This window comes from Tachyglossus aculeatus, chromosome 17 (assembly GCF_015852505.1).
Source record: "Tachyglossus aculeatus isolate mTacAcu1 chromosome 17, mTacAcu1.pri, whole genome shotgun sequence".
Lineage (NCBI taxonomy): Eukaryota > Metazoa > Chordata > Mammalia > Monotremata > Tachyglossidae > Tachyglossus > Tachyglossus aculeatus.
The window spans coordinates 8165906-8192298 of NC_052082.1; the positions used below are offsets into that span (position 1 = coordinate 8165906).

General features: G+C 52.0%; 1 protein-coding gene across 6 annotated transcripts in view; it reads left to right on the forward strand.

The window, feature by feature from the left end:
• The window catches only part of RUFY3 (RUN and FYVE domain containing 3), an 86502-nt gene extending 60109 nt beyond the window's left edge, over positions 1-26393 (forward strand). For 3 of the 6 annotated variants that reach the window (XM_038759460.1, XM_038759457.1, XM_038759459.1), the window contains 13 exons: positions 2322-2383; positions 2726-2791; positions 5105-5174; positions 6378-6470; positions 6964-7047; positions 9384-9551; positions 12792-12889; positions 16300-16419; positions 18867-18966; positions 20773-20855; positions 22221-22248; positions 23307-23390; positions 26149-26393. In XM_038759460.1, coding sequence (XP_038615388.1) covers positions 2322-2383; positions 2726-2791; positions 5105-5174; positions 6378-6470; positions 6964-7047; positions 9384-9551; positions 12792-12889; positions 16300-16419; positions 18867-18966; positions 20773-20855; positions 22221-22248; positions 23307-23390; positions 26149-26292 — 1200 coding nt within the window. In that variant the 3' untranslated portion in view covers positions 26293-26393. Of the gene's footprint in view, positions 1-2321; positions 2384-2725; positions 2792-5104; positions 5175-6377; positions 6471-6963; positions 7048-9383; positions 9552-12791; positions 12890-13688; positions 16064-16279; positions 16420-18866; positions 18967-20772; positions 20856-22220; positions 22249-23306; positions 23391-26148 lie in introns of those variants that run through there. The other 3 variants (XM_038759461.1, XM_038759462.1, XR_005454668.1) reach the window with 2 other exon arrangements.

Sequence of the window (26393 nt, forward strand, 5' to 3'; positions counted from 1 at the left end):
GCGTGGCTCAGTGGAAAGAGCCCGGGCTTTGGAGTCAGAGGTCGTGGGTTCAAATCCCAGCTCTGCCAATTGTCAGCTGGGTGACTTTGGGCAAGTCACTTCACTTCTACCTATTCTATTTATTTTATTTTGTTAGTATGTTTGGTTTTGTTCTCTGTCTCCCCCTTCTAGACTGTGAACCCACTGTTGGGTAGGGACTGTCTGTATATGTTGCCAGCTTGTACTGCTCTGCACACAGTAAGCGCTCAATAAATACGATTGATTGATTGATTCTCTGGGCCTCAGTTACCTCATCTGTAAAATGGGGATTAAGACTGCGAGCCCCCCATGGGACAACCTGATCACCTTGTAGCCCCCCCCCAGCGCTTAGAACAGTGCTTTGCACAGAGTAAGCGCTTAATAAATGCCATTATTATTATTGTTAGACACAGTCCCTGTCCCATTTAACAATTGAGGCGACTGAGGCACAGAGAAGTGAAGTGACTTGCCCAGGGTCACACGGCAGACAAGTGGCGCAGCAGGGATTAGAACCCATGACCTTCTGACTCGTCTGTCTCTGCCGCCCTCGCTAGCGAAGGAGGTCACACGTGAGCGAAGAACAAAGCTCCAGGGAGAAAGACCAGGAAAGGGGGTGAGGGAAAGGCCAGAGGTTTAAGGAAGAACAGTGCTCTGCCCTATGTTTTCCAAAGGACCAGGCAGAGCCGTGGCTTTTCAAAATGTCCAAAGAAGACGTTGGAAGAAGAGAGGATTATCAGAAACCTTTAGAACTAAGGAAAGGGAAAAGATATCGTTTCCCCGTGTGTTCACTGTCTGTCAGTTGTATTTATTGAGTGCTTACTGTGTGCAGAGCACTGTACTGAGCGCTTGGGAGAGTACAGCTACAAGCAGAGAAGCAGCGTGGCTTAGTGGAAAGAGCCCGGGCTTGGGAGTCCGAGGTCGTGGGTTCTAATCCCGGCTCCGCTACTTATAATAATAATAATAATAATGATGGCATTTATTAAGCGCTTACTATGTGCAAAGCACTGTTCTAAGCGCTGGGGAGGTTACAAGGGGATCAGGTTGTCCCACGGGGGGCTCACAATCTTAATCCCCATTTTACAGACGAGGTAACTGGGGCACAGAGAAGTTAAGTGACTTGCCCGAAGTCACACAGCTGACAATTGGCGGAGCAGATATTTGAACCCATGACCTCTGACTCCAGAGCCCCGTGCTCTTTCCACTGAGCCACGCTGCTTCTCTGTCAGCTGTGTGACTTTGGGCAAATCACTTCACTTCTCTGGGCCTCAGTTACCTCATCTGTAAAATGGAGATGAAGACTGTGAGCCCCACATGGGACAACCTGATTACCTTGTATCTACCCCAGCGCTTAGAACAGTGCTTGGCGCATAGTAAGTGCTTAACAAATACCATTATCGTTATTATTATTATTATTACAATATAACAGTGTAACAAACAGACACAGTGCTTGGCACATAGTAAGTGCTTAACAAATACCATCATTATTATTATTATTATTATTATTACAATATAACAGTGTAACAGACACAGAGCTTGGCACATAGTAAGTGCTTAACAAATACCATTATTATTATTATTATTATTATTCCAATGTAACAGTGTAACAGACACATTCCCTGCCCACAATGAGCTTACAGTCTGATGGCCAAGCTGTAGCTGAGACCCTTTCAGCTCTGCAATTGGAGGGTATCTCAGGCTCCTTGGATTGCAGTGGCCTTAATTCATACATTGGGATGTGATCCCTGTCCAACCCGGGGCTCACAGTCTAAGAGGAAGATGGAGCAGGGGTCTTCTCCCCATTTTCAGTGCTCAGAACAGTGCTTTGCACATGGTAAGCCCATAACAAATACCATCATTATTATTATTACTATTTTACAGATGAGAGGACTGAGGCCCAGAGAGGTTAAGTGATTTGTCCAGGGTCACACTGCAGGCCTGTTAAGAGCTGGGACTCCCCTTTCTGTGCTCTTTCCACTAGCCCATGATGTCTTGTATCATTTTCACCAAAATCATCCTCAGTGGTATTTATTGAGCACTTACTGTGTGCGGAATACTAAGCTCTTGGGACGGTCCAGTACAACAGAGTTGGTAGACATGTTCCCTGCCCACAGTGAGCTTACAGTCTTCAGGGAGAGACAGATATTAATATAAATAATTTGTAATCACCAGGATTCAGTATAGCTCTGGTACTGCCTTGAGTGGTTGAAGTGGACAGGTGGGGGAAGTTTAGAGATTTTTCTCTCTGCCAGGACAAAATGTCATCCGGTTTCGTATTTAATGAGGGCATTTCCATCTCTCTGTAGGTTGGAGTGATAGATTTCTCAATGTATCTCAAGGATGGAAGCAGCAGTAAAGGTAGTGAAGGGTAAGTTCAAGGAGAAGCCAAGGTTTGCTTCCTTATGGCCGGAATTTGGGTTCAAAGCTTGGAATCACCGTCAGTGGTGTGTGCAGAGCACTTTACTGGATGCCTGAGCACCCTACTAAGCACACACATCAGTCTTCACTCTCTTGAAGGTAGAGAGGTGAGAAGCATTGGAATTAAGACATGGGAATCAAGACATTGTTTTATACTGCAAAGATAAGCAGGATGGGGGAGGAGGGATTCCCCTGGGCATCGATCTGGAAAGGGAGAAGAAATCATCCCAAATTTCAAGCAGTAGAGATCATCTAAGTGTTCTGCATTTTCCTTTTCTCTCTCTCTCTCTAGAGATGGTCAGATTACTGCCATCTTGGACCAGAAGAATTATGTAGAAGAACTCAACAGACACTTGAAGTAAAGAATTTAAGACCTTTGTGTAGGGGTTGGGGGGAAAGGGGGACAGTGTCAGTGTTGTTGGGAAATGGTGGTGGATATCGCGGTCAGTCACCGCCTCCAGGAAGAGTCCATTTTTTTTTAGCATTTATTAAGCGCTTACTATGTGCCAAGCACTGTTCTAAGCGCTGGGGAGGTTACAAGGTGACCAGGTTGTCCCACGTGGGGCTCACGGTGTTAATCCCTATTTTCCGGATGAGGTAACTGAGGCACAGAGAAGTGAAGTGACTTGCCCAAAGTCACACAGCTGACAAGTGGTGGAGTTGGGATTTGAACCCATAATAATAATAATAATAATAGCATTCATTTATTAAGCGCTTACCATGTACCAAGCACTGTTCTAACCGCTGAGGAGGTTACAGGGTGATCAGGGTGTCCCACGGGGGGCTCACAGTCTTAATCCCCATTTGACAGATGAGGGAACCGAGGCCCAGAGAAGTGAAGTGACTTGCCCAAAGTCACAAAGCTGGCAGTTGGCGGAGCCGGGATTTGAACCCATGACCTCTGACTCCAAAGCTCGTGCTCTTTCCACTGAGCCACGCTGCTTCTTCTGCACCCGTACTGAGAGGTGATGCTACAGCACAGACAGCTGGCGGTTGAGCAGGAACCCGGTTCAGATTTGGCCCTGCAATCCTCAGCCTCTTGGCTTTTTACTTCTCATCATCATCATCATCAGTCGTATTTATTGAGCGCTTACTATGTGCAGAGCACTGTACTAAGCGCTTGGGAAGTACAAATTGGCAACATATAGAGACAGTCCCTACCCAACAGTGGGCTCACAGTCTAAAAGGGGGGAGACAGAGAACAAAACCAAACATACTAACAAAATAAAATAAATAGAATAGATATGTACAAATAAAATAAATAAATAGAGTAATAAATCTGTACAAACATATATACATATATACAGGTGCTATGGGGAATGGAAGGAGGTAAGATGGGGGGGATGGAGAGGGGGAAGAGGGCGAGAGGAAGGAAGGGGCTCAGTCTGGGAAGGCCTCCTGGAGGAGGTGAGCTCTCAGCAGGGCCTTGAAGGGAGGAAGAGAGCTAGCTTGGCGGGTGGGCAGAGGGAGGGCATTCCAGGCCCGGGGGATGACTTCTATCCTAGCAGCATGGCCTACTGGATAGAGCACAGGCCTCCGAGTCAGAAGAACCCGGGTTGTAATCCCAGCTCCACCGCCTCTCTGCTGTGTCACCTTGGGTGAGTCACTTCGCTTCTCTGGGCCTCAGTTCCCTCATCTGGAAAATGGGGATGAAGACTGGGAGCCCCGTGTGAGAAGCAGCGTGGCTCAGTGGAAAGAGCCCGGGCTTTGGAGTCAGAGGTCATTGGTTCAAATCCTAGCTCCGCCAATTGTCAGCTGGGTGACTTAAGGCAAGTCACTTCACTTCGCTGGGCCTCAGGTCCCTCATCTGTAAAATGGGGATGAAGACTGTGAGCCCCCCGTGGGACAACCTCATCACCTTGTAACCTTCCCAGCGCTTAGAACAGTGCTCTGCACATAGTAAGCGTTTAATAAATGCCATCATTATTATTATTGTAGGGACTGTGTCTAATCTGATTAGCTCGGATCTACCCCAGCGCTTAGTACAGTGCCAGGCACATAATAAGCGCTTAACAAATACCCCGGCTATTATTATCGTTATAATTATTATTACTGCTCTTGTTATTATCCCCGATGGAAGGGGGCATCTTATTTAGACGGGTGGATGTGCCACTCTGCCCTTCCGGCCCGCCCCTCCCAGTTGTCTCGGCCAAGGACGGAGGGCATCAGGGATGGCACCGCCCCGCCTTCCTCTGGGCATCCACCCCTGGCTTCAGGGCAGCCCAGCAGCTGGCAGAAATGGCCTAAGGAAGGAAGTGGAGCCAGGAAAGCTGGGGTCATCATCAATCATATTAATTGAGCGCTTACTGTGTGCAGAGCACTGTACTAAGCGCTTGGGAAGTACAAGTTGGCAACATATAGAGACAGTCCCTACCCAATAGTGGGCTCAGAGCTAGACTCTGGGCTAAGAGAACTGGCCGAGGCAAGGACACCCCAGCCCGCGTGCCCGTCTCCCCACACCTCGGGTTCTGCAGCCCATGGTGGCTCCTGCCCCTGGCTCCCCCGTGGCATCGCTCGAATCCCAGTTGCCGCTGTGCTGGCAGGGTGGGGTCCCGGAGGAGGCCACGACAGCCGGGGGAAACGTGGAGAAACGGGGCGTCCGATGGGCTCCGGGCCCGCCGATCCGGCCTGGAGGAGGCCCCTCACGCTGTGCTTTGTCTTCCGCGGGCAGCGCCACGGTCAACAACCTGCAGACCAAAGTGGACGCCCTGGAGAAGTCCAACACGAAGCTGACGGAAGAGGTAGGTGGGCCCAAGAAGGCAGCCTCCTCAGCTCACGTGGCTGGGACCGGCGGGCCTCCGCCTGCCCTCCTTGTTCAGAGAGGAGGCTGCCAGCGCGTGGGGAGCAAGAAGGACATTTTGCCAGCTCAGCTGGTGTCCGGGAGCGGCTGCCTCTGGTTCCCCTTGCGAGCGCAGGCCCCCGGCCTAAATCGGTCAGTCGATCAATAGTGTTTACTGAGCGCTTACCGCATGCAGAGCACTGTACTGAGCTCTTGGGAGAATACAAAACAGCAGAACTGGCAGACACATTCCCTGCCCACAGCAAAGCAGTGTGGCATTGAGTCTATCTATTCTATTTATTTTATTTTGTTGGTATGTTTGGTTTTGTTCTCTGTCTCCCCCTTTTAGACTGTGAGCCCGCTGTTGGGTAGGGACTGTCCCTATATGTTGCCAACTTGTAATTCCCAAGCGCTTAGCACGGCGCTCTGCACACAGTAAGCACTCAATAAATACGATTGAATGATTGAATGAATAAAATGGGGATGAAGACTGTGAGCCCCACGTGGGACAAACTTTGTATCGCCCTAGCGCTTAGAACAGTGCTTTGCACACAGTAAGCGCTTAACAAACACCAACATTATTATTATTATTATTATTATTGTTATTAATCTACAGCTGTTGGTTGTGTTTTGTTTTTCTCAGTGGTTTTTGTTAAGCACTTACTATGTGCCAGACACCATACTAAGCACTTGGGTAAGTGCAAAATAATCAGGTTGGACTCAATCCCCGTCCGTCACGGGACTCACAGTCTTCATCACCATTTTACAGACGAAGTAACTGAGGCCCGGAGAAATGAAATGACCTGTCCAAGGTCACACTGCAGACAAGTGGCAGAGCCGGGTTTAGAACCCAGGTTCTCTGGTTCCCCGGCCCATGATCTATCCGTTAGGCCCCGCTGCTTCTCTCCCGCTAACATCTTATCAGTCCTTGAAAGAAAAAGTCAGCCTTGACGGGCAGGCCGTGATCTTCTGAAAATTCCACCCCAGTGCTCAGTACGGTGCTTGGCACGTAGTAAAGGCTTAACCAATTCTCCAGGCATTCTTATAAATTCCCAAAACCAAACGTTATTGAACAGAGTCTGCTAGTGCCCTGCTAACCTTCCCTCGGGGCTGAGGAAAATGGCCCCGGGAGAAGTACCCAAGGACTTGTCTTGTTTGGTTGCAGCTCGCCGTGGCCAACAACCGGATTATAACTCTGCAGGAAGAAATGGAGCGCGTCAAAGAGGAAAGTTCCTACATATTGGAGTCCAGCCGCAAGGTCCGTTCCGTGTGTTTGGAGGCAGCAGCAGGGAGACCGAGGGCTGGGGGACCCTTTGGTGGTGGGGAGGGACGGTGGTCACAGGTGAAAATCCCCCGCACCTGAAAATCGGAAGCGTAGGCTGCCGGGAGCACCATTCTCCCATATAATACATTTCGGGCCCGGTTCTCGGTGCCCTGCGTTTCAAAGTGTTTGACCCTCATTTTTGAAGGAAGAGGGCGATTTCAGAGTCCTTGGCTCATGGACTAGTTTCCAGATATTTTCATCCGCAGAGCGCCCAGGGACCGGTTTGGGGATGGCGCCAGGGAAGGACGTCGTTTTCACTTTGTCTGTCCCACCGTCTGGGTTCCAGATCCGGGGGGCCAAGGAAGGTCGCGATCCTGTCTGCAAAGCTGGGCCACTTTACTGCCTGCCGTGAGGTGCAGGAGAAGGAGAAGGGATTTAACTTGCTCTGCCTGGGTTTTGATGGGGTTTTCCCATTGGTTCATTCCAGGTCACTAAGCAAGAGAGAACTGCAGATGGACACGCACTGATTGAAGCAAGAAAGCACTTGAAGGAAGAGACCCAATTACGGCTGGTAAGCGTGCGCCGAGATCCAAGAGTCCAAGGACCTCGGTTTTAATGGCTGAGCGAGAAAAATCACCTCCCTCGACGGCCAAGCCCGGAGGGGATGGGCTCTTCACAGGCTTTTGGAATCCTCAGCTTGTGCCTTAGCCATTGATGGTTACTTTTTCAATGAGTTTCACCTCCGGGAAGCCTGGCGGGGCAGAAAAATGACCCTCTGCTTGCCGGAGGGGATCATAAAAATTAAAATAATTCGTATTCTGGAACTTGTAGCAGGAGACACACATGCACACCGATTAATTTTCATGCGGTGGGCCCTAAAGAAAGCCCTTTGCTGAAGATCGGTTTTACAAATTGATTATCCAGAGAGCTAGAATTAAAACCAAAGACCAAAATAAAACCACCTCAGCCAAATAAAATTGCCAGCCGAACCCCATTTTGTTCACTGATCCAGACTGCCACCCCCGGCCCTGAAAAAGTTGGCCCACACTTGTATTGGACACAGTTAATTTCACCTGAAGGAGAAGGTGCTGTGGCTTTTGGGGCAGACTTGGGAGACCGTAGGTGATGTCCGTTTCTTAAGGAAAGCTCTTCATTTATCTTTAAGACTTTGGACGCAGGCGTAAGCGTTCAAACAACTGTCCAAGACAGCGACAGGCCCCTTCAGAGAATCTGCTTTCCTCTTTTTCACGCGTCAGTTCCACCAGGCAGGGACTGAGGTTAATGGATTCCATACAGGGTCAGGCAGTGGGGCATCCAGCGCTTAGTACAGTGCTTTGCACATAGTAAGCGCTTAACAAATGCCACCATTGTTATTATCCTTACCCCTTTCCTGCCTTTCTAGCCTGGTGAGGCGGCTCTGAAGGGAGAGGGAGAGGGAGGGAGGGAGAGTGGGTGGGTGTCGGTGGACGGACAGAACCAGGGAAGCAGCACGGCCCAACGGACAGAGCACTTGCCTGGGATTCAGGAGACCTGGGTCCTAATCCCCGCTCTCCGACTTGTCTGCTGGGCGACTTGGGTGAGTCCCTTAACTTTGCTGCACCTCAGTTTCCGTATCTGTAAAATGGAGATAAAATTCCTGTTCTCCATTCCTCCTAGCCTGTGAGCCCACTGTTGGGTAGGGACCTTCTCCATATGTTTCCAACTTGTACTTCCCAAGCGCTTAGTCCAGTGCTTTGCCCACAGTAAGCGCCCAAGAAATACAATTGAATGAATGAATGAATGAATCCCCATATGGTCAGGGACTGTGTCTTCTGATCAGCCTCTGACTGCCCCAGAGTTTAGTACAGTGCTAGGCACATAACACCTAATAAATAGACTCATCATTATTATTATTTGAGTGGTATTTAAGCACTGACAATGTGCCGGATACTGTGCTCAGCGCCGGGGCAGGTACACGATAATCAGGTTGGACGCATGGAGCTCACAGTCTTAAACCCCTTTTTCTAGAGACACAGAGAAGTTACGTGACTTGTCAGGGTCACACAGCAGACAAGTGGCAGAACTGCGATTAGAACTCAGGTCCTAATTTCCAGGCCCATGCTCTTTTCTCTAGGCCACACTGCATCTCTTTCATTCATTCAATCGTATTTATTGAGCGCTTACTGTGTGCAGAGCACTGTACTAAGCGCTTGGGAAGTCCAAGTGGGCAACATATAGAGACGGTCCGTACCCGACAGCGGGCTCACAGTCTAGAAGGGAGGGGCAGGGTAATTTCTGCACAACGGGGGTTGTCGTAAGATAAAAGGAGATGTGCACTCTCTCTTTCTGTCCCTCTCCCTCTCTCTCTCTCTCTTTTTCTCTTCTAAAATCCAAAGACTTCAGGGTCTTCCCTCTTATAATAATAATGATGGCATTTATTAAGCGCTTACTATGTGCAAAGCACTGTTCTAAGCGCTGGGGAGGTTACGGCGTGATCAGGTTGTCCCACGGGAGGCTCACGGTCCATCCCCATTTTCCAGATGAGGGAACTGAGGCGCAGAGAAGTGAAGTGACTTGTCCAAAGTCACCCAGCTGACAATTGGCGGAGCCGGGATTTGAACCCGTGACCTCTGACTCCAAAGCCCGGGCTCTTTCCACTGAGCCACGCCGCTTCTCTTCCCGCCAAGGCTTCCCCCTAACCCAGCTCGCTGTCGGCTTGGTCCCAGGCCTCTTTGGCCATTTCCTTTAGAGCAGCGACCGCGGCACTCTTTGAACACCCACTGCGGGCCGGGAGCTGCATTAAGCACTTGTACTTCCCAAGCGCTTAGTCCAGTGCCCTGCACCCAGTAGGCGCTCAATAAATCCGGTTGAATGAACGAACGACCGGCGGAGTCAGTAGCCGTGGTGTGTTTGCTTGTTCCGGGGCAGGATGTGGAGAAGGAGCTGGAGACGCAGATCGGTATGAGGCAAGAGATGGAACTGGCCATGAAGATGCTCGAGAAAGACGTGAACGACAAGCAGGACGCCCTGGTGGCCCTCCGCCAGCAGCTGGACGACCTCCGGGCCCTGAAGCACGAGCTGGCCGTCAAGCTGCAGGTAAGGGCTGACCAGCCCGGACGTGGCCTGGCCTAGTGGATAGAGCCCAGGCCTGGGAATCAGAAAGGTCGTGAGTTCTAATCCCCGCTCCGCCGCTTCTCCGCCGGGTGACCTTGAGCCAATCGTTTCACTTCCCTGGGCCCTCAGTTACCTCATCCGGAAAATGGGGATCGAAAGCGTGAGCCGCAGGTGGGACGGGGACTGCGTCCAACTCGATCATCATCATCAATCGTATTTATTGAGCGCTTACTATGTGCAGAGCGCTTGGGAAGTACAAATTGGCAACATATAGAGACAGTCCCTACCCGACAGTGGGCTCACGGTCTAAAAGGGGGAGACAGAGAACAAAACCAAACATACTAGCAAAACAAAATAAATAGGATAGAGATGTACAAGTTAAATAAATAAATAAATAGAGTAATAAATCTGTACAAACATATATACATATATACAGGTGCTGTGGGGAAGGAAAGGAGGTAAGATGGGGGGATGGAGAGGGGGACGAGGGGGAGAGGAAGGAAGGGGCTCAGTCTGGGAAGGCCTCCTGGAGGAGGTGAGCTCTCAGCAGGGCCTTGAAGGGAGGAAGAGAGCTAGCTTGGCGGATGGGCAGAGGGATTGGGGGCATTCCAGGCCTGGGGGATGACGTGGGCCGGGGGTCGACGGCGGGACAGGCGAGAACGAGATTTGCTTGACTAATAATAATGATGGCCTTTGTTAAGCGCTTACTATGTGCAAAGCACTGTTCTGAGCGCTGGAGGGGATACAGGGTGATTACATTGTCCCATGGGGGGCTCACAGTCTTAATCCCCATCTTACAGATGAGGGAACTGAGGCTCAGAGAAGTGAAGTGACTTGCCTAAGGTCACACAGCAGACATGTGGCGGAGCCGGGATTCAAACCCATAACCTCTGACTCTAAAGCCCGTTCTCTTTCCACTGAGCCACGCTGCTTCTCTGAATCCAACCCAGCGCTCAGTACAATGCTTGGGACGTAGTAAGTGCTTCGCAAATACCACGATTATTGTTATTATTAAGCACAAGCTGGCCTTTCAAGGTTAGGGAAACAGCATGGCCTTGTGGATCCAGAGCTTAGAACAGTGCTTTGCACATAGTAAGCGCTTACTAAATGCCATCATTTTAGAGCACGGGCCTGGGGGTCAGAGGGATTTGGGTTCCAATTCCGGCTCCACCACTTATCTGCTGTGTGACCTTGGGCAAGTCGAGAAACAGTGTGGTTCGGTGGAAAGAGCGCGGGGTTTGGAGTCAGAGGTCATGGGTTCAAATCCCGGCTCCGCCACTTGTCAGCTGGGTGACTTTGGGCAAGTCACTTCACTTCTCTGGGCCTCGGTTACCTCATCTGTCAAATGGGGATTAAGGCTGTGAGCCCCCCATGGGACAACCTGATCACCTTGTATCCTCCCCAGTGCTTAGAACAGTGCTTGGCACATAGTAAGCGCTTAACAAATACCAACGCTATTCCCCCTTCTAGACCGTGAGCCCGTTGTTGGGTAGGGACCGTCTCTATATGTTGCCAACTTGGACTTCCCAAGTGCTTAGTACAGTGCTCTGCACACAGTAAGCGCTCAATAAATACGATTGAATGAATGAATGAATCGGTTCAAATCCCAGCTCCACCACTTGTCAGCTGTGTGACTTTGGGCAAGTCACTTAACTTCTCTGTGCCTCAGTTCCCTCATCTGTCAAATGGGGATTAAGACTGTGAGCCCCACGTGGGACAACCTGATCACCTTGTAAACTCCCCAGCGCTTAGAACAGTGCTTTGCACATAGTAAGTGCTTAACAAATACCAACATTATTCCCCCTTCTAGACTGTGGGCCTGTTGTTGGGTAGGGACCGTCTCTATATGTTGCCGAGTTGTACTTCCCAAGCAGTTAGTACAGTGCTCTGCACACAGTAAGCGCTCAATTTCATTCATTCATTCATTCAGTCGTATTTATTGAGCGCTTACTGTGTGCAGAGCACTGGACTAAGCTCTTGGGAAGTCCAAGTTGGCAACATCTAGAGGCGGTCCCTACCCAACAGTGGGCTCACAGTCTAGAAGGGGGAGACAGAGAACAAAACATGTTAACAAAATAAAATAAATAGAATAAATATGTACAAATAAAATAAATAGAGTAATAAATCCGTACAAACATATATACATATATACAGGTGCTGTGGGGAAGGGAAGGAGGTAAGGCTGGGGGGATGGGGAGGGAGGCAGGGGCGATTGAATGAATGAATGAATATCGATCAACCAGTGGTATTTATTGAGTGCTTACTTAGCACAGCGCTCTGCTCACAGTAAGCGCTCAACAGATACCATCGCTTGATTGCAGAGCACTGTACTAAGCGCTTGGGAAAGTACACAACTTTGCAGAACTTTACAATACAATATAGCCATATCATCCCTTCAGCCAACTCTAACACTTAAACTTACAGCATCTTTAGCATGCATGTAGATACGTCCGCTCGGTTTCCGTATTTTGACCTCGCTAGCGGTCGACATTTTTATGTTCGTCTCCCTGATCAGCGTATAAGGTCCCTGTGGGCAGGGAACATGTCCCTTCTCTGTTCTGGACTTCTCAAGCTCTCAGTAGCAGTAAGAGGAAACTAATCTCCTGCGATGTGTCTCCTGCAATGGGATTCCTTGAGAGTGTACAGAGCGCCGCACATTGTACTGAGCACCTAGGAGAGGCACCGGCAAATGACTCGAAGGGGAGATGATAATTAATAATTACGGTGCTTGTTAAGTGTTATGTGCCAGGCACTGGTCTAAGACTAAGGTAGATGCAAGTTAATTCATTCAATCGTATTTATTCATTCGTTCAATCGCATTTATTGAGCGCTTACTGTGTGCGGAGCACTGTGTTAAGCGCTTGGCAAAGTACAGTACAGCCATAAAGAGAGACAATCCCTGCCCACAACGAGCTCACAGTCTAGTTAATCGGGTTGGACGCAGTCCCTGTCCTATGTGGGGCTCCCACTCTTAATCCCCATTATACAGATGAGGGAACCGAGGCCTAGAGAAGCAAAATGACTTGCCCAGGGTCACCCAACAGATGTATGACAGAGGCAGGATTAGAACCCAGGTCCTTCTGACAACTAGGCCTGTGCTCTATCCACTAAGCCACGCTGCCCTCTGTGTCATGGGCCCACCCCTGTCCCCACTGGGGCCGATTTCCCCCCCGGGGCCAGGTTTCACTGCCCACCAAGCTCATGTAACCCTCACCTCACCAGAGTTCAGACCTGGGAGTGAAACAGAAGAGCGAGCTAAACAGCCGCTTGGAGGAGAAGACCAACCAGATGGCTGCGACCATTAAACTACTGGAACAGAGGTAAAAGCACCGCGTGTCCAACCCGGGGGAAAGACCTGTGACTTTGTATAGCGGGGAACCGAGGAGAGGCACGTGGATCGGGGCTGTGCGGGTGGGAAGGCCGTCGGTCAGTCTGGGCGAAAGTAAAGGAGTTCAGAACCGGGCTGTGCTGCCTGCAAAATGTCGTAGAGGTGGAGATTTGAAGGCAGGGATGTTAGGTGGCCAGTCCACCCAGCAGGACCCTTCCTGTCACTGCCCCGACCCGTGAGTGGCTCTCGTTTGGGCAAGAGGTTCGATGGGGATGCACAGACTGGAGTGTTTGAGGGGGCCTTGACAGAATTTGCCTTTTCACGCCGAGCCGGCCTCTCCTCGGGGTGTAGGGAGGCATCTTTGGATCGATACCCCGGCCATGCTGAGCTGTGGGACCTGGGGGCTTCGGGGGTGAGCCTCCCGGTGGCCTTAGGGCCCTGGAGGGGGGGTCCCTGCAGCCCCCAAGATGGAGTCCCCCAGGAAAGGACTCATCCTCACAAGAGTTAGGGCGCGGGGGCTTCCCTGGGGAAAGAGGGAGGCCTCGGCGGGGGGGACGCATTGGGGGTGCAGAGTCTGTCCACCTTGGCCCGGCCCCATCCCGATAACAGGCCCCACCCGGGCCGAGGAGCCCCAGAGGTGAATGATGCGAGCGGCGTCTGTGCCACCGATAATCTGACTGGATCTTTTCTCTCGCTGTTCTTTTCGTTTTGTTTTTTCTCTCTCTCATCCATTTTCACCGTTTTTTCCCCTCCTCCCTCACCCCCTCGCCTCCGACCCCTCTGGTATTCAGCGAAAAGGATTTGGTGAAGCAGGCAAAGACCTTAAACAGCGCAGCGAATAAACTGGTCCCCAAACACCACTAGGCATTTTGCCCCCGGTCACTCCCAACTCTGAAATCACAATTATAACCATAAGAGGGGGGGATCTTGTTCAAATATCATCCCCCCCCCCCCAGCCCTGAGTCATCTAAAATTGGCCTGGAAATTGGAGGGGTCTTTCAAATTATAGGGGTAGGCGGGGTGGGTTTTCTTTCCCTTGTTTTTTTCCAGAGCTAGAGAATTGGGTGTGAACTCCCCCATCGTTTTGCCAAATACGCTTTGTCAAGCCACGATCGAATTGGCCACCAAATCATCCCGGCAGGAAAATCGCGAGGCCTCCCGAAGTCGGGGACGGCCTCCGTGCCCGGCCGACGGACGCCGAGCGCGGCCGGCTCTGGGAACGCCCCGCTTCCTTTTCTGTCCCGTCCCCTCACGCCCTTCTCCCCCCGTGAAGTAGCGATGAAGAAAATCCAGCCCCGGTGTCCCCACGAATAGTGGTCTGTGTGTCCCGGAACGTTCCCCCGGCCCGGCCCCCTGCCTCCGTCCGGTTCAGTCCCAGAAATCAAGCCCCACGGAAAGCTCTGCCCCCAACTCGGTCGTCAGTGACTGACCGCTTGCAGCTCCTTCGCCTCAGTGACTGGAGTAAGGTGAAATGGCCCTTTGCGAATGGCCCTTTCCAACCCATAGAGACCAAGTAAGCAAGTAGGTGTCTTAGAATAACCCGGTAGCATGGTTAACACAGTGAAACAACCTCCTCCTCCTCTTCTTCCTCTTATGCCGCCTTCTACCTCTGCCAACGTCCCGCCTCTGCCTCGTACGGCAACTGTCCGTCCCTCCCGGGCTCCTCTGGGAAAGGAGGTGGCTCGACCCCTTTCCGGACGGATCCGCTCTCTCCTCCGCCATGGCGAGGAGGACGGACCCGTCCTTGCCTCAGCGTAGCTAGCCAACTGCGGGACGGAGACCGGCGAGCGGCCCGACGCCAGTTCCGTTGGCTTCTGGGTTTCTGTTGCCCCAGAGACCGGGTGGTTTGCAAACCTGGCAAACGGGCGAGAGAACGACTCAGTTTGAGGAAAGCGTTTTCAGCGGGGGTAGAGAGAGGGCGAGTCTCTCTCCCCCTGTCATCACGGGGTTTTGAGAAGTAAGGAGAGGTGGTTTCCAGCTGAAATGGGCGAGGGCGTCCTCTTCCCCCTGGGGTTGAGCCTGGAGTGGCCATCCTTCACAGGCTTCGGGGGGTAAACGACCCTAAGAGAGGTGAGACTTCATTTGAGAGAAATCCAGCACTTTGGTGCTCTGCCCGAAGTGAGTACTCAGTAAATACTGAGTGATGGATTTCGGGGGTGAACTGGGTTTAGGCCTTCTGCTCTATTGGGGTGGCGGCGGGGGTGTTGGAAAGGGTCTCTTCTCACTCTTCCTCTCCCTGCTGGGTTCGGGATGAGGCTCTTTCCCAGCCGGAGGGCAGAGAAAGACTGGGGGGCTCCAGCCGGGGGGGTCCAGGTAGCCCTTTCCACGTCCGGAGAGGCTGGCGGCCGGGGCCTCTTCACGAGGCCCGGACCGCCGTGGTCCTGTCCCGCTCTGATGAGCCCGCAAGTGGACCTGTGCGAGGAAAGGCTAAGTCGCTTGCTCTGATCCAGCAGTCAGAGAGGAGCTGCGACCATCACAGGGGTCACCGTCTCCCAAAATAGCCTCAGGTCGCTTGGGCAAGGAAAGAGCGTTCGCCCTTTCGCTTGGCTTTGAATTTCTCTCGTCCAGTGCTTTAAAAAAAGTCCAAATTACCCAGTGACGATCTCGTGCCCTGCCCTCGCCACCTCTCCCGAGTCCGTAACCCAGGTCCCCTGACGGGTGCCTTCCCAGACCCGGTGACATCTAGCCTCACGGAGAGAGGATGCATTGATTGGGAAGTCCGGGAGTCGGGACGTGACTCTCTCTCACGTTCCCCCGGACCTCAGAGGCGTCCCGGAATTGAGGCGTGACTCCCGTATTCTCCGGGGCCCGAGAGGGCCGAGGCTCCAGCATTTCCCCCGGAAGGCTGGAGGAAGAGGAGGAAGAGGAGGCTCAGTTGTGTGACAGGGTCCTTCTGGGGGGCTTGGGCAGCCCCCGGCCCGAGAGGCCAGTCCCTGAGGCCAACCTGACAGTGGAGGGCAACCCCGGTCCCCGGCACAAGTCCCGGTGACGCGTTAAAGCCGAAATGGGACCAACAGATCAGAAAACGGAAGCCAAACAGATCCGACTTTAAATTCCGTGCGCGTGATAAGGAATGAACAGCAACAACAAAGAAGTGACGTTTTATTGTTTAGCATCTAATGGCTGTAAACTGTAGTACTAGAATAAAAAAAAACCTGGAAAACAAGCCGCTCCTGCCTGGCTAACCTTCATCTCGCTTCTGTCCAGACCTGTCCCTCCTTCCCCGGCTCGTCTTTTGGCCTCCGGATTGAGCCGGCCCCCGTTTCTCCTTGCCCTTTTCTCTCCTCTCTCCCCGCCCTCCCACCATCGGGCCACTTTTTATTTTGCGGCTTGTGAGCCGGGTCTTTCCCCCCGCACCACGGCTTTTGTTTTTTATCACAAGTTCCTGTGGCTCACACCCAGATTGCACCAGGCGGAGCGGGACCGCCAGTTGGCCGAGGAAGACAACCGGCTCTTCAAGCGGGACTTTGGCGACAAGATGGACAGCCTGCAGCGGGAGGTGGACAGGCTCGCCAGGCAGCGGTGAAGAGGGGGCAGCTGGAGCCGGGTGGGGGGCTCGGGGGGAGGCGGGAGGAGGCCCCCCGCCTTTCTGGACCTCCCAGTGGCATCACTGGGAGAAGTAGCGTGGCTCGGTGGAAAGAGACTGGGCTTTGGAGTCAGAGGTCGTGGGTTCAAATCCCGGCTCTGCCAATTGTCAGCTGTGTGACTTCTCTGGGCCTCAGTTATGTCATCTGTAAGATGGGGGATGAAGACTGTGAGCCCCCCGTGGGACAACTTGATCACCTTGTAACCTCCCCAGCGCTTAGAACAGTGCTTTGCACATAGTAAGCGCTTAATAAATGCCATTATTATTATTATTATTATTATTATCACTGGAGAAGCATTGTAGCCTAGGGGCAGAGCACGTGCCTTGGAGTCAGAAAGACCTGGGTTCTAATCCTGGCTCCGCCTCTCGTCTGCTCTGTGATCTCGGGCAAGTCACTTCACTTCTCTGTGCCTCAGTTACCTCATCTGTAAAATGGGGATCGAGGCTGTGAGCCCCGCGTGGGACAGGGAAGGTGCCCAACCTGACTGGCACGTATCGACCATGGCGTTTAGAACAGGGCCTGACGCATAGTAAGTGCTTAACAGATACCGTCGTCATCGTTCATGGTGTCCTTCCAGTCAGCCCCCACTTTACAGACATCGGGGTACCGAGAGACGGAATCCCTGGAGTCCAGCTGGATGTAGGGGGGTGGGAATAGGGGCCAGAGGGCAGCCGTCAGTCGCTCAATCGTATTTATTGAGTGTTTATGGTTTGCGGAGCACTGTATTAAGCTCTTGGGAGAGTACAATGTAACAGACACGTCCCCTGCCCACAACAAGCGTACAGTCTAGAGGGGGAGATAGACATTAATATAAATAAATTATGGATATGGGCATAAGTGCTGTGGGGCTGGGAGCTTGTCAGGGTGACACAGGTGGGAATTGAAGAAAAGGAAAAGAGGGCTTCGTCAGGGAAGGCCTCATGGAGGAGATGGGCCTCAAGGAGATCATCATCATCAATCGTATTTATTGAGCGCTTACTGTGTGCAGAGCACTGTACTAAGCGCTTGGGAAGTACAAATTGGCAACCTATAGAGACAGTCCCTACCCAACAGTGGGCTCACAGTCTAAAAGGGGGAGATGTGCAGCATCTGTGAGTGGGGCCGGCCGGGCACCAAGGATGGGCCGAGGCAGAAGCGTCCTTTGTGAGGAGGGGCAAGTGTTGCCTCCGAGGACGGCGGGCAGAGAAAGGGACAGGACCGGAGAGGTTAGATAACAGTTGAGGCACTGCTGGCCCACACTCCCCAGAGAGAGTGGCCTTGCCCCGGGACACGAGAGCTACCCATCCAGAGTTTTCCGATGATCGTTGCCGGGGCCGGATGCTCTCCAAACCGCCCCGTGAGGAAGAGGGAAAATATTCATTTAGTGTCTCAATCAGTCGGTCGCACCTATTGAGTGCTTTACTGTGTACTAAGAGCTTGGAAGAGTCCAATACAACAGACAGTCCCTGCTCATAACAAGTTTATCGTCTCGAGAACGAGTTTACAGTCTGTGGAAGGGCAATCGTGTGCGACAGTCCTAACGTGCTCCCACTAGAGATGATGCGCAAGAGTCGTGTGCGCTCGGGGTCTTCAGCTCTCAGTCCCGCCTCAGATGTGCCGCTTTTCCTCTCCGGAAAATCTCTTCGGCGTCGGGAGCGGCGGCATAAACTTTGGGAATGAATGGGGCGAGGGGGAAGGAGGAGATCGTTGGGGTTGCTTTAATATCAATCAGTCACTAGTTGTGGATTATTGTAAGGTCCTCAGGAGCGGGGATCCTGTCCACCAGCTAGCCAGGGTCTTTGGTATCGTACTCTTTAGACTGTAAGCTCCTTGCGGGCAGGGGACGGATCTACTGCTGCTTGGGAAGCAGCGTGGCTCAGTGGAAAGAGCACGGGCTTTGGAGTCAGAAGTCATGGGTTCGAATCCTGACTCCGCCACATGTCTGCTGTGTGATCTTGGGCAAGTCACTTCACTTCTCTGGGCCTCAGTGACCTCATCTGTAAAAAATGGGGATTAAGACTGTGAGCCCCACATGGGACAAACTGATTACCCCGTATCCTCCCCAGCGCTTCGAACAGTGCTTTGCGCATAGTAAGCACTTAACAAATGCCAATTATTATTATTATCTACCAACTCTGTTACGTCATAGCCTCCCAAGCTCTTAGCACGGTGCTCTGCACACAGTAAGCATTCGGTAAATAGCATTGACGGATTGATTACTTTCCCAAGCACTTCGCTCCATAAATTCCGGTGACTGATTGGTATTCCTGACTCGACCCGTTGGAGAGAACGAATGGAGATGGTTGACCTTTAGTTGGGGGCTCGGCACACGGTGGGCGCTCGCTATATTCCGCTGATGGATTGACGCCGGCCTTTGGTCGGTCTCCCCCACCCCCGCCGCAGGAGCCACCTTGAGCTGGAGCTGAAGCAGGAGAGAAGCCGGCGGGGGCAGGACGGCAGGCTCCTTCCCGCCAAGGGCGCCCAGAAGCCGGACCCCAAGACGGTAATGTCCATTTTCCCACCCTGACCCATCGGCCACTCAGCCTCCTCCTTCCTAGAGAAGCAGCGTGGCTCAGTGGAGAGAGCCCGGGCTTTGGAGTCAGAGGTCACGGGTTCAAATCCCGGCTCCGCCAATTATCAGCTGTGTGACTTTGGGCAAGTCACTTCTCTGGGCCTCAGTTCCCTCATCTGTAAAATGGGGATTAAGACTGTGAGCTCCACGTGGGACAACCTGATCACCTTGTAACCTCCCCAGGGCTTAGAACAGTGCAGTAAGCGCTTAATAAATGCCATTATAATAATAATAATAATCATGTTGGCATTTGTTCAGCGCTTACAAAGCACTGTTCTAAGCGCTGGGGGGGGATACAAAGTGATCAGGTTGTCCCATGTGGGGTTCACAGTCTTAATCCCCATTTTACAGATGGGGTAACTGAGGCCCAGAGAAGTGAAGTGACTTGCCCAAGGTCACACAGCAGACATGTGGCGGAGCCGGGATTATCATTATTACCCGTCACACCGTCCGGAGCGGTGCGGCCTAGTAGATAGAGCATGGGCCTGGGAGTTGGGAGGACCCGGGTTCTAGGTCTGCTCTGCCACTCGTCTGCCGTGTGACCTCGGGCAAGTCACTTCATTTCTCTGGGCCTCGGTTACCTCATCTGTAAAATGGGGGTGGCTGTATGAGCCCCCTGTGGGACACAGGACTGTGTCCAACCTGTTCACCTTGTATGTACCCCAGCACTTAATGATGCTTGTGGTATTTGTTGAGTGCTTTCTATGTGCCGGGCACTGTACTAAGTGCTAGTGTAGATGCAAGCAAACAGCGCTTGGCACTTAGTGCTTAACAAGTACGTTAAAAAGAACAACAACCAGAAAACACCCCAGTCAGGAATGAGGCAGGCCCGAAACAACCGGAGCCTCAAGGATCCTGACACTGACCCTTGACCCTGATGGAGGGGGAGGGCAGGTGAAGAGGGGGCTCGTGGTGCCCCAGCCAGTGGTCTCACAGAGACCCTTTCCAGTCATCCTGGAGGAGGTTTACTCATTCATTCAATCGTATTTATTGAGCGCTTACTGTGTGCAGAACACTGTACTAAGCGCTTGGGAATTACAAGTTGGCAACATATAGAGACGGTCCCTACTCAACAGTGGGCTCACAGTCTAGAAGGGGGAGACAGACAACAAAACAAAACATATTAACAAAATAAAATAAATAGAATAAATATGTTCCCTTCAAGGCCCTGCTGAGAGCTCACCTCCTCCAGGAGGCCTTCCCAGACTGAGCCCCTTCCTTCCTCTCCCCCTCGTCCCCCCTCCATCCCCCCATCTTACCTCCTTCCCTTCCCCACAGCACCTGTATATATGTATATATGGTTGTACACATTTATTACTCTATTTATTTCACTTGTACATTTCTATCCTATTTATTTTATTTTGTTGGTATGTTTGGTTCTGTTCTCTGTCTCCCCCTTTTAGACTGTGAGCCCACTGTTGGGTAGGGACTGTCTCTATGTGTTGCCAATTTGTACTTCCCAAGCGCTTAGTACAGTGCTCTGCACATAGTAAGCGCTCAATAAATACGATTGATTGATTGATTGATTGATAGAGTAATAAATGCATACAAACATATATACATGTATACAGGTGCTGTGGGGAGGGGAAGGAGGTAAGGTGGGGGGATGAGGAGGTGTCAGCTGGGAGCCCAGGGTGTCCATCCCGTCCCAGTGCGGGGCCGGGCGCAGCTGCTCTGGGAACATTGGCCCGCTACCCGCCCGGGTTCACTTGTGATCTGGCTGATTTCTTTCTTCAGGATGGAAGGAGGCTCAGACCGCAGGAGGAAGGTGCTGGACTTCGGAAACCCTTGGAAGACGCCTCCCCGAACCGGCCCACCAGGTATTGACTGAAGTGGAAAAGGGGGCTGGGAGGACGGGGGAAAGGAGCGGGCGAGGTCACCTAGAAGTCTGAGGGCATCGATTAGGGAATGGGGCAGGTCTGGCGGCCGGGACGGGTCAGCCAGTCAGTCGTATTTACTGAGCGCTTACTGCGTGCAGAGCACTGTACTAAGCTGGCCCAGAGAGAAAGGAGGTCCGAGATCCAGGGGCCGCCATTCCAGGCTCCCCTTGGCCGGGGTGAGAACCGGAGATCCTTCTTCGCAGCCCATTCCCGACACAAACCCGCCCTCACCTTCTGGTGCCTGGTGTTTCCATCGGTCAGCCCTCGATCGCTGACGTTATTGAGGACTCGCCACTGTGCTGTGCACTTGGAAAAGTCCAGTGGGAGCAAAGCAGAGGCTCCCTGCCCTCGAGGAGCTCGCAGTCCCATGGGGAAGGGTTATTTTGTGCAGTGGGATTATATCCGTCCCCTCACCGCTCGGGTGCGATGGATCTGACCCGATCCGTCTTCCCTCCCAACCTGGCATTGCTGGCGGCCCGTCGTGGGCATCCCCTCTCTCCTCCTCATAGCCGTCACCCGCCTTGATTCTCTCGCTTACTGAGAACTGGGCAGTAAGGTAAGACAGGGACTGTGGCCAACCCGATTATCTTGTATGTACCCTCACGCTTTGTATATAATAATGATAATAATGATGGCATTTATTAAGCGCTTACTATGTGCAAAGCACTGTTCTAAGCGCTAAGTATATATTGTGCCTGGCACATAGTAAGTGTTTAACACTGAAAAAAAAAACAGGTGGGCGGACAGGGATGATCCTGGCCACTGGCTTAAAGCAGATGTCCCAGGGAGAAAGCCCCTGAGGTAGAGTGTGAAAACCAAGCCATCACAATTGTCAGCTGTGTGACTTTGGGCAAGTCACTTCTCTGGGCCTCAGTTACCTCATCTGTAAAATGGGGATGAAGACTGTGAGCCCCCCGGGGGACAACCTGATCACCTTGTAACCTCCCCGGCGCTTAGAACAGTGCTTTGCACATAGTAAGCGCTTAATAAATGCCATCATCATTATTATTATTATTATTATCAGAGTCCAGCCCCGCCTGGGATGACCACTTCCTGAAATTCCTTGCCCTGGGTCGGCGTCGGCCCAGAGTCCTCCCCAGAACGCCAGTTCCCACGGTGGTTGTCCCAGAGGGAGCGGAGGGTCTGATGGATTGGCCCTGTGAAGCTCGCGGCCCCCAGGGTCCAGACTTGAGTTACGTTCCCTCGGAAAGCGGGCCCGGCCCCTGGCCATCTGCTCCCCGGACTCCTCCCGGGGGTTGGGCCGGGGGCGCCGCACCGATCCACCGCTTTTTGTTTCCTCCTCAGGCCTCAGCTGCCCTCCGAGCACGAGCAGGTAACAAGCCGCCACTAACGGGACGGGGTGGGGTCCAATTGGGCTGCCGTCGGTCAGCATTCCCTCGTGGATTCCCGCGGGCCGGGACCAGGACCGACCTGGAGATGGGACTCGTTTCCTAGTCCCGAGGCGGGGAGGGCTGGGGGAGAAGGGGGTGTCAGGGCTGGGACCCCGAGTCCAGGCCGGCCCACTGCCCGTTACTGCTCCCTGGGTAGGGACCGTCTCTATGTGTTGCCAACTTGTACTCCCCAAGCGCTTTGTACAGTGCTCTGCACACATTAAGCGCTCAATAAATACGATTGAATGACTGAATGAATGAATGGGAGGGACAAAGGCCCACTCACTCACGATACTACAGTGCTCTGCACACAGTAAGCGCTCAATAAATACGATTGAATGACTGAATGAATGAATGGGAGGGACAAAGGCCCACTCACTCACGATACTACAGTGCTCTGCACACAGTAAGCGCTCAATAAATACGATTGAATGACTGAATGAATGAATGGGAGGGACAAAGGCCCACTCACTCACGATACTACAGTGCTCTGCACACAGTAAGCGCTCAATAAATACGATTGAATGACTGAATGAATGAATGGGAGGGACAAAGGCCCACTCACTCACGATACTACAGTGCTCTGCACACAGTAAGCGCTCAATAAATACGATTGAATGACTGAATGAATGAATGGGAGGGACAAGGGCCCACTCACTCACGATACAGAGGCCCTTTGCCGAGAGAAGAGATTCAACTGGCTGGGCCTGGCCTGACCCGAGCTAGGCACTCCCTGCCCATCGGGCTTGTTCTGAATTAGGGCCGGTGCCACACGCCCAGACGGGAGCATCTCGGATCTCACTGAACCAGGACCGGGGCCAGAGCGGCCCGATTCCTCCTTGGCTCCCGGCTGGTGGCCGGGGCCGGGGAACGGAGCCGGGGGAAAGGAGCAGCGCCCACGGGGGAGCCTGTGCTGCCTCAAGATGGGATCCTGCCGAGGGGAGGGTGTCCGGGGGACGGGAGGGGGCCTGACCGTCCGTCCGTCCGTCCGTCCCTGTAGGTGCCACAGGATCAGCCCGCGCTCCCTGGGAGGTGGCCGCCGTGCCAGCTGTGCCAGGAGGAGAGCAGTGGCAGGAGGACAGAGGTAACTGGGGAACAGGCTGCTTTGCTAGGAAGTTTTCCGCCCCACCCTCCCACCGACCTGACCTCCAGCCACAACTAGTCCGCGGAGGCTGCTTAGACTGTGAGCCCACTGTTGGGTAGGGACCGTCTCTATATGTTGCCAACTTGTACTTCCCAAGCGCTTAGTACAGTGCTCTGCACACAGTAAGCGCTCAATAAACACGATTGATTGATTGATTGATTGCTGCTCCTGAACCTTTTCCCAGGGCTCGGGCCCAGCCCACAAAGAGCAAGGGATCTTGGGGAAGTCACTTAACTTCTCTCTGCCTCAGTTCACTCATACAGTCAATCGTGTTTACTGAGCACTTACTATGTGTCGAGCACTCTATTAAGCGCTTGGGAGAGTGCCACAATAAACAGACACATTCCCTGCCCACAATGAGCTTGCACAATGAGAAGCAGCGTGGTTCAATGGAAAGAGCCCGGGCTTTGGAGTCAGAGGTCATGGGTTCAAATCCCGGCTCTGCCACTTGTCAGCTGTGTGACCTTGGGCAAGTCAGTTCTCTTCTCTGTGCCTCAGTTACCTCATCTGTAAAATGGGGATGAAGACTGTGAGCCCCCCGTGGGACAACCTGATTACCTTGTAACCTCCCCAGCACTTAGAACAGTGCTTTGCAAATAGCACTTAATAAATGTCATTATTATTATTATTATTATTATTATTGTTACAGTCTAGAGACGAAGCCTCCTCTAAGCCATCATCTTTTCCCACTGCTCTTTTCCCACTCCCTTCTGCCTCACTCTTACTTGCTCCTTAATTCATCGCCCCCCCATCCCCACAGAACGTATGTATCTATCTGTAACTAATTTATCTATTTATTTATAATAATAATAATGGCATTTATTAAGCGCTTACTAAGTGCAAAGCACTGTTCTAAGCACTGATGTCTGTCTCCCCCTCTAGACTGTGAGCTCACTGTGGGCAGGGAACATGTCTGTTGTTATATTGTACTCTCCCAATCGCTTAATACAGTGCTTTGCATACAGTAAGAGCTAAATAAATACAATTGAATGTATGAGCTTACAGTCTTGTATTTATTGAGTGCTTACTGTGTACAGAGCACTGTACTAAGCATTTGGGAGAGTACAATACAGCAATCAGCAGACACATTCCCTGCCCATGAGCTTACAGTCTACCGGGGAGGCAGACATTAGTATAAATAAATTATAGCTAAATACATAAGTGCCGTGGGGCTGGGACGGGGGATAAACAAAGGGAGGGAGTCAGTTGCCTCATCTGCAAAATGGGGCTGCAGTACCGGTTCTCCCTCCTCCTTAGACTTTAAGCCCAATGTGGGTTCTGATTATCTTGTATCGACCCCGGCTTGGCACATAGGAAGCGCTGGGCAAATAGGCGATGTTTAACAACTGCCACTATTATTACTATTGTTATTATCATGGAGCACAGCACCGCACTAAGCGCTTGGGAGAGTAATAATAATAATAATGGCATTTATCAAACGCTTACTATGTGCAAAGCACTGTTCTACGCGCTGGGGAGAGTAATAACAATAATAATGGCATTTATCAAACGCTTACTATGTGCAAAGCACCGTTCTAAGCGCTGGGGAGGTTACGAGGTGATCAGGTTGTCCCAAGGGGGCTCACAGTCTTCATCCCCGTTTTACAGATGAGGCAAATGAGGCCCAGAGAAGTGAAGTGACCTGCCCAAAGTCACACAGCTGACAAGTGGCGGAGCTGGGATTTGAACCCATGACCTCTGACTCCGAAGCCCGGACTCTTTCCACTGAGCCACGCTGCTTCTCAATACAATACAGGAATCGGTAGACACGTCTCCTGCCCTCAAGGAGCTCACGGTTTAGACAGGGAGGCAGGCGTTAAAATAAGTTACGGATCCTCTAGACGGTAAGCTCGTTGTGGGCAGGGAACGTGTCTGTTCTGTCGTACTCTCCAAATCAATCAATCAATCAGTAGTATTTATTGAGCGCTTACTGTGTGCAGAGCACTGTACTAAGCGCTTGGGACGTACAAGTTGGCAACACCTAGAGACGGTCCCGACCCAACAGTGGGCTCACAGTCTAAAAGGGGGAGGCAGAGAACAAAACCAAACATACTAACAAAACAAAATAAATAGAATAGATATGTACAAGTAAAATAGAGTAATAAATATGCACAAACATATATACATATATACACATACATATACATTCATTCATTCATTCATTCATTCAATCGTATTTATTGAGCGCTTACTGTGTGCAGAGCACTGTACTAAGCGCTTGGGAAGTACAAGTCAGCAACATATAGAGACGGTCCCTACCCAAAAACGGGCTCACAGTCTAGAAGGGGGAGACAGACAACAAAGCATGTAGACAGGTGTCAAAACCGTCAGAATAAACAGAGCTATATGCACACATTTTTAGACTGTGAGCCCACTGTTGGGTAGGGACTGTCTCTATATGTTGCCAATGTGTACTTCCCAAGCGCTTAGTACAGTGCTGTGCACATAGCAAGCGCTCAATAAATACGATTGATGATGATATATACCCAGTAAGCTCTCAACAAATATCACCGAACGAATGAGCGAGTATAGGCCGTCAAAGCCCTTAGTACAGTGCTCTGCACACAGTAAGCTCTCAGTAAATACGATCGGTTGATTGATAGTGCTGTGGGGCTGAAGGTGGTGGGGGGGTCTAGATAGTATCCCGGCCTTTGAGTTATAGTGTACGTGTCCTCTCCCTCCTTCCGTCCCCGAGCAGGTGGTGTGCAAGAACTGCGGAGGGACCTTCTGCGAGACCTGCTCGTCCCACCAACTGCCCCTTCCCTCCAGCATCGGGCCGGAACGGGTCTGCGACGCGTGTCACGGCCAGCTGATGAAGCGGTACTCGGCCAGCCCCTCCTAGGGCCGGGGGCGGGGGAGCGCCGGGACTCCCAGCCGGGGGGCCCGGGGGCCGATGCCACGCTCGGGGATGGAGTCCGCCCAGGGGCTCAAGCCTCCCCTCCA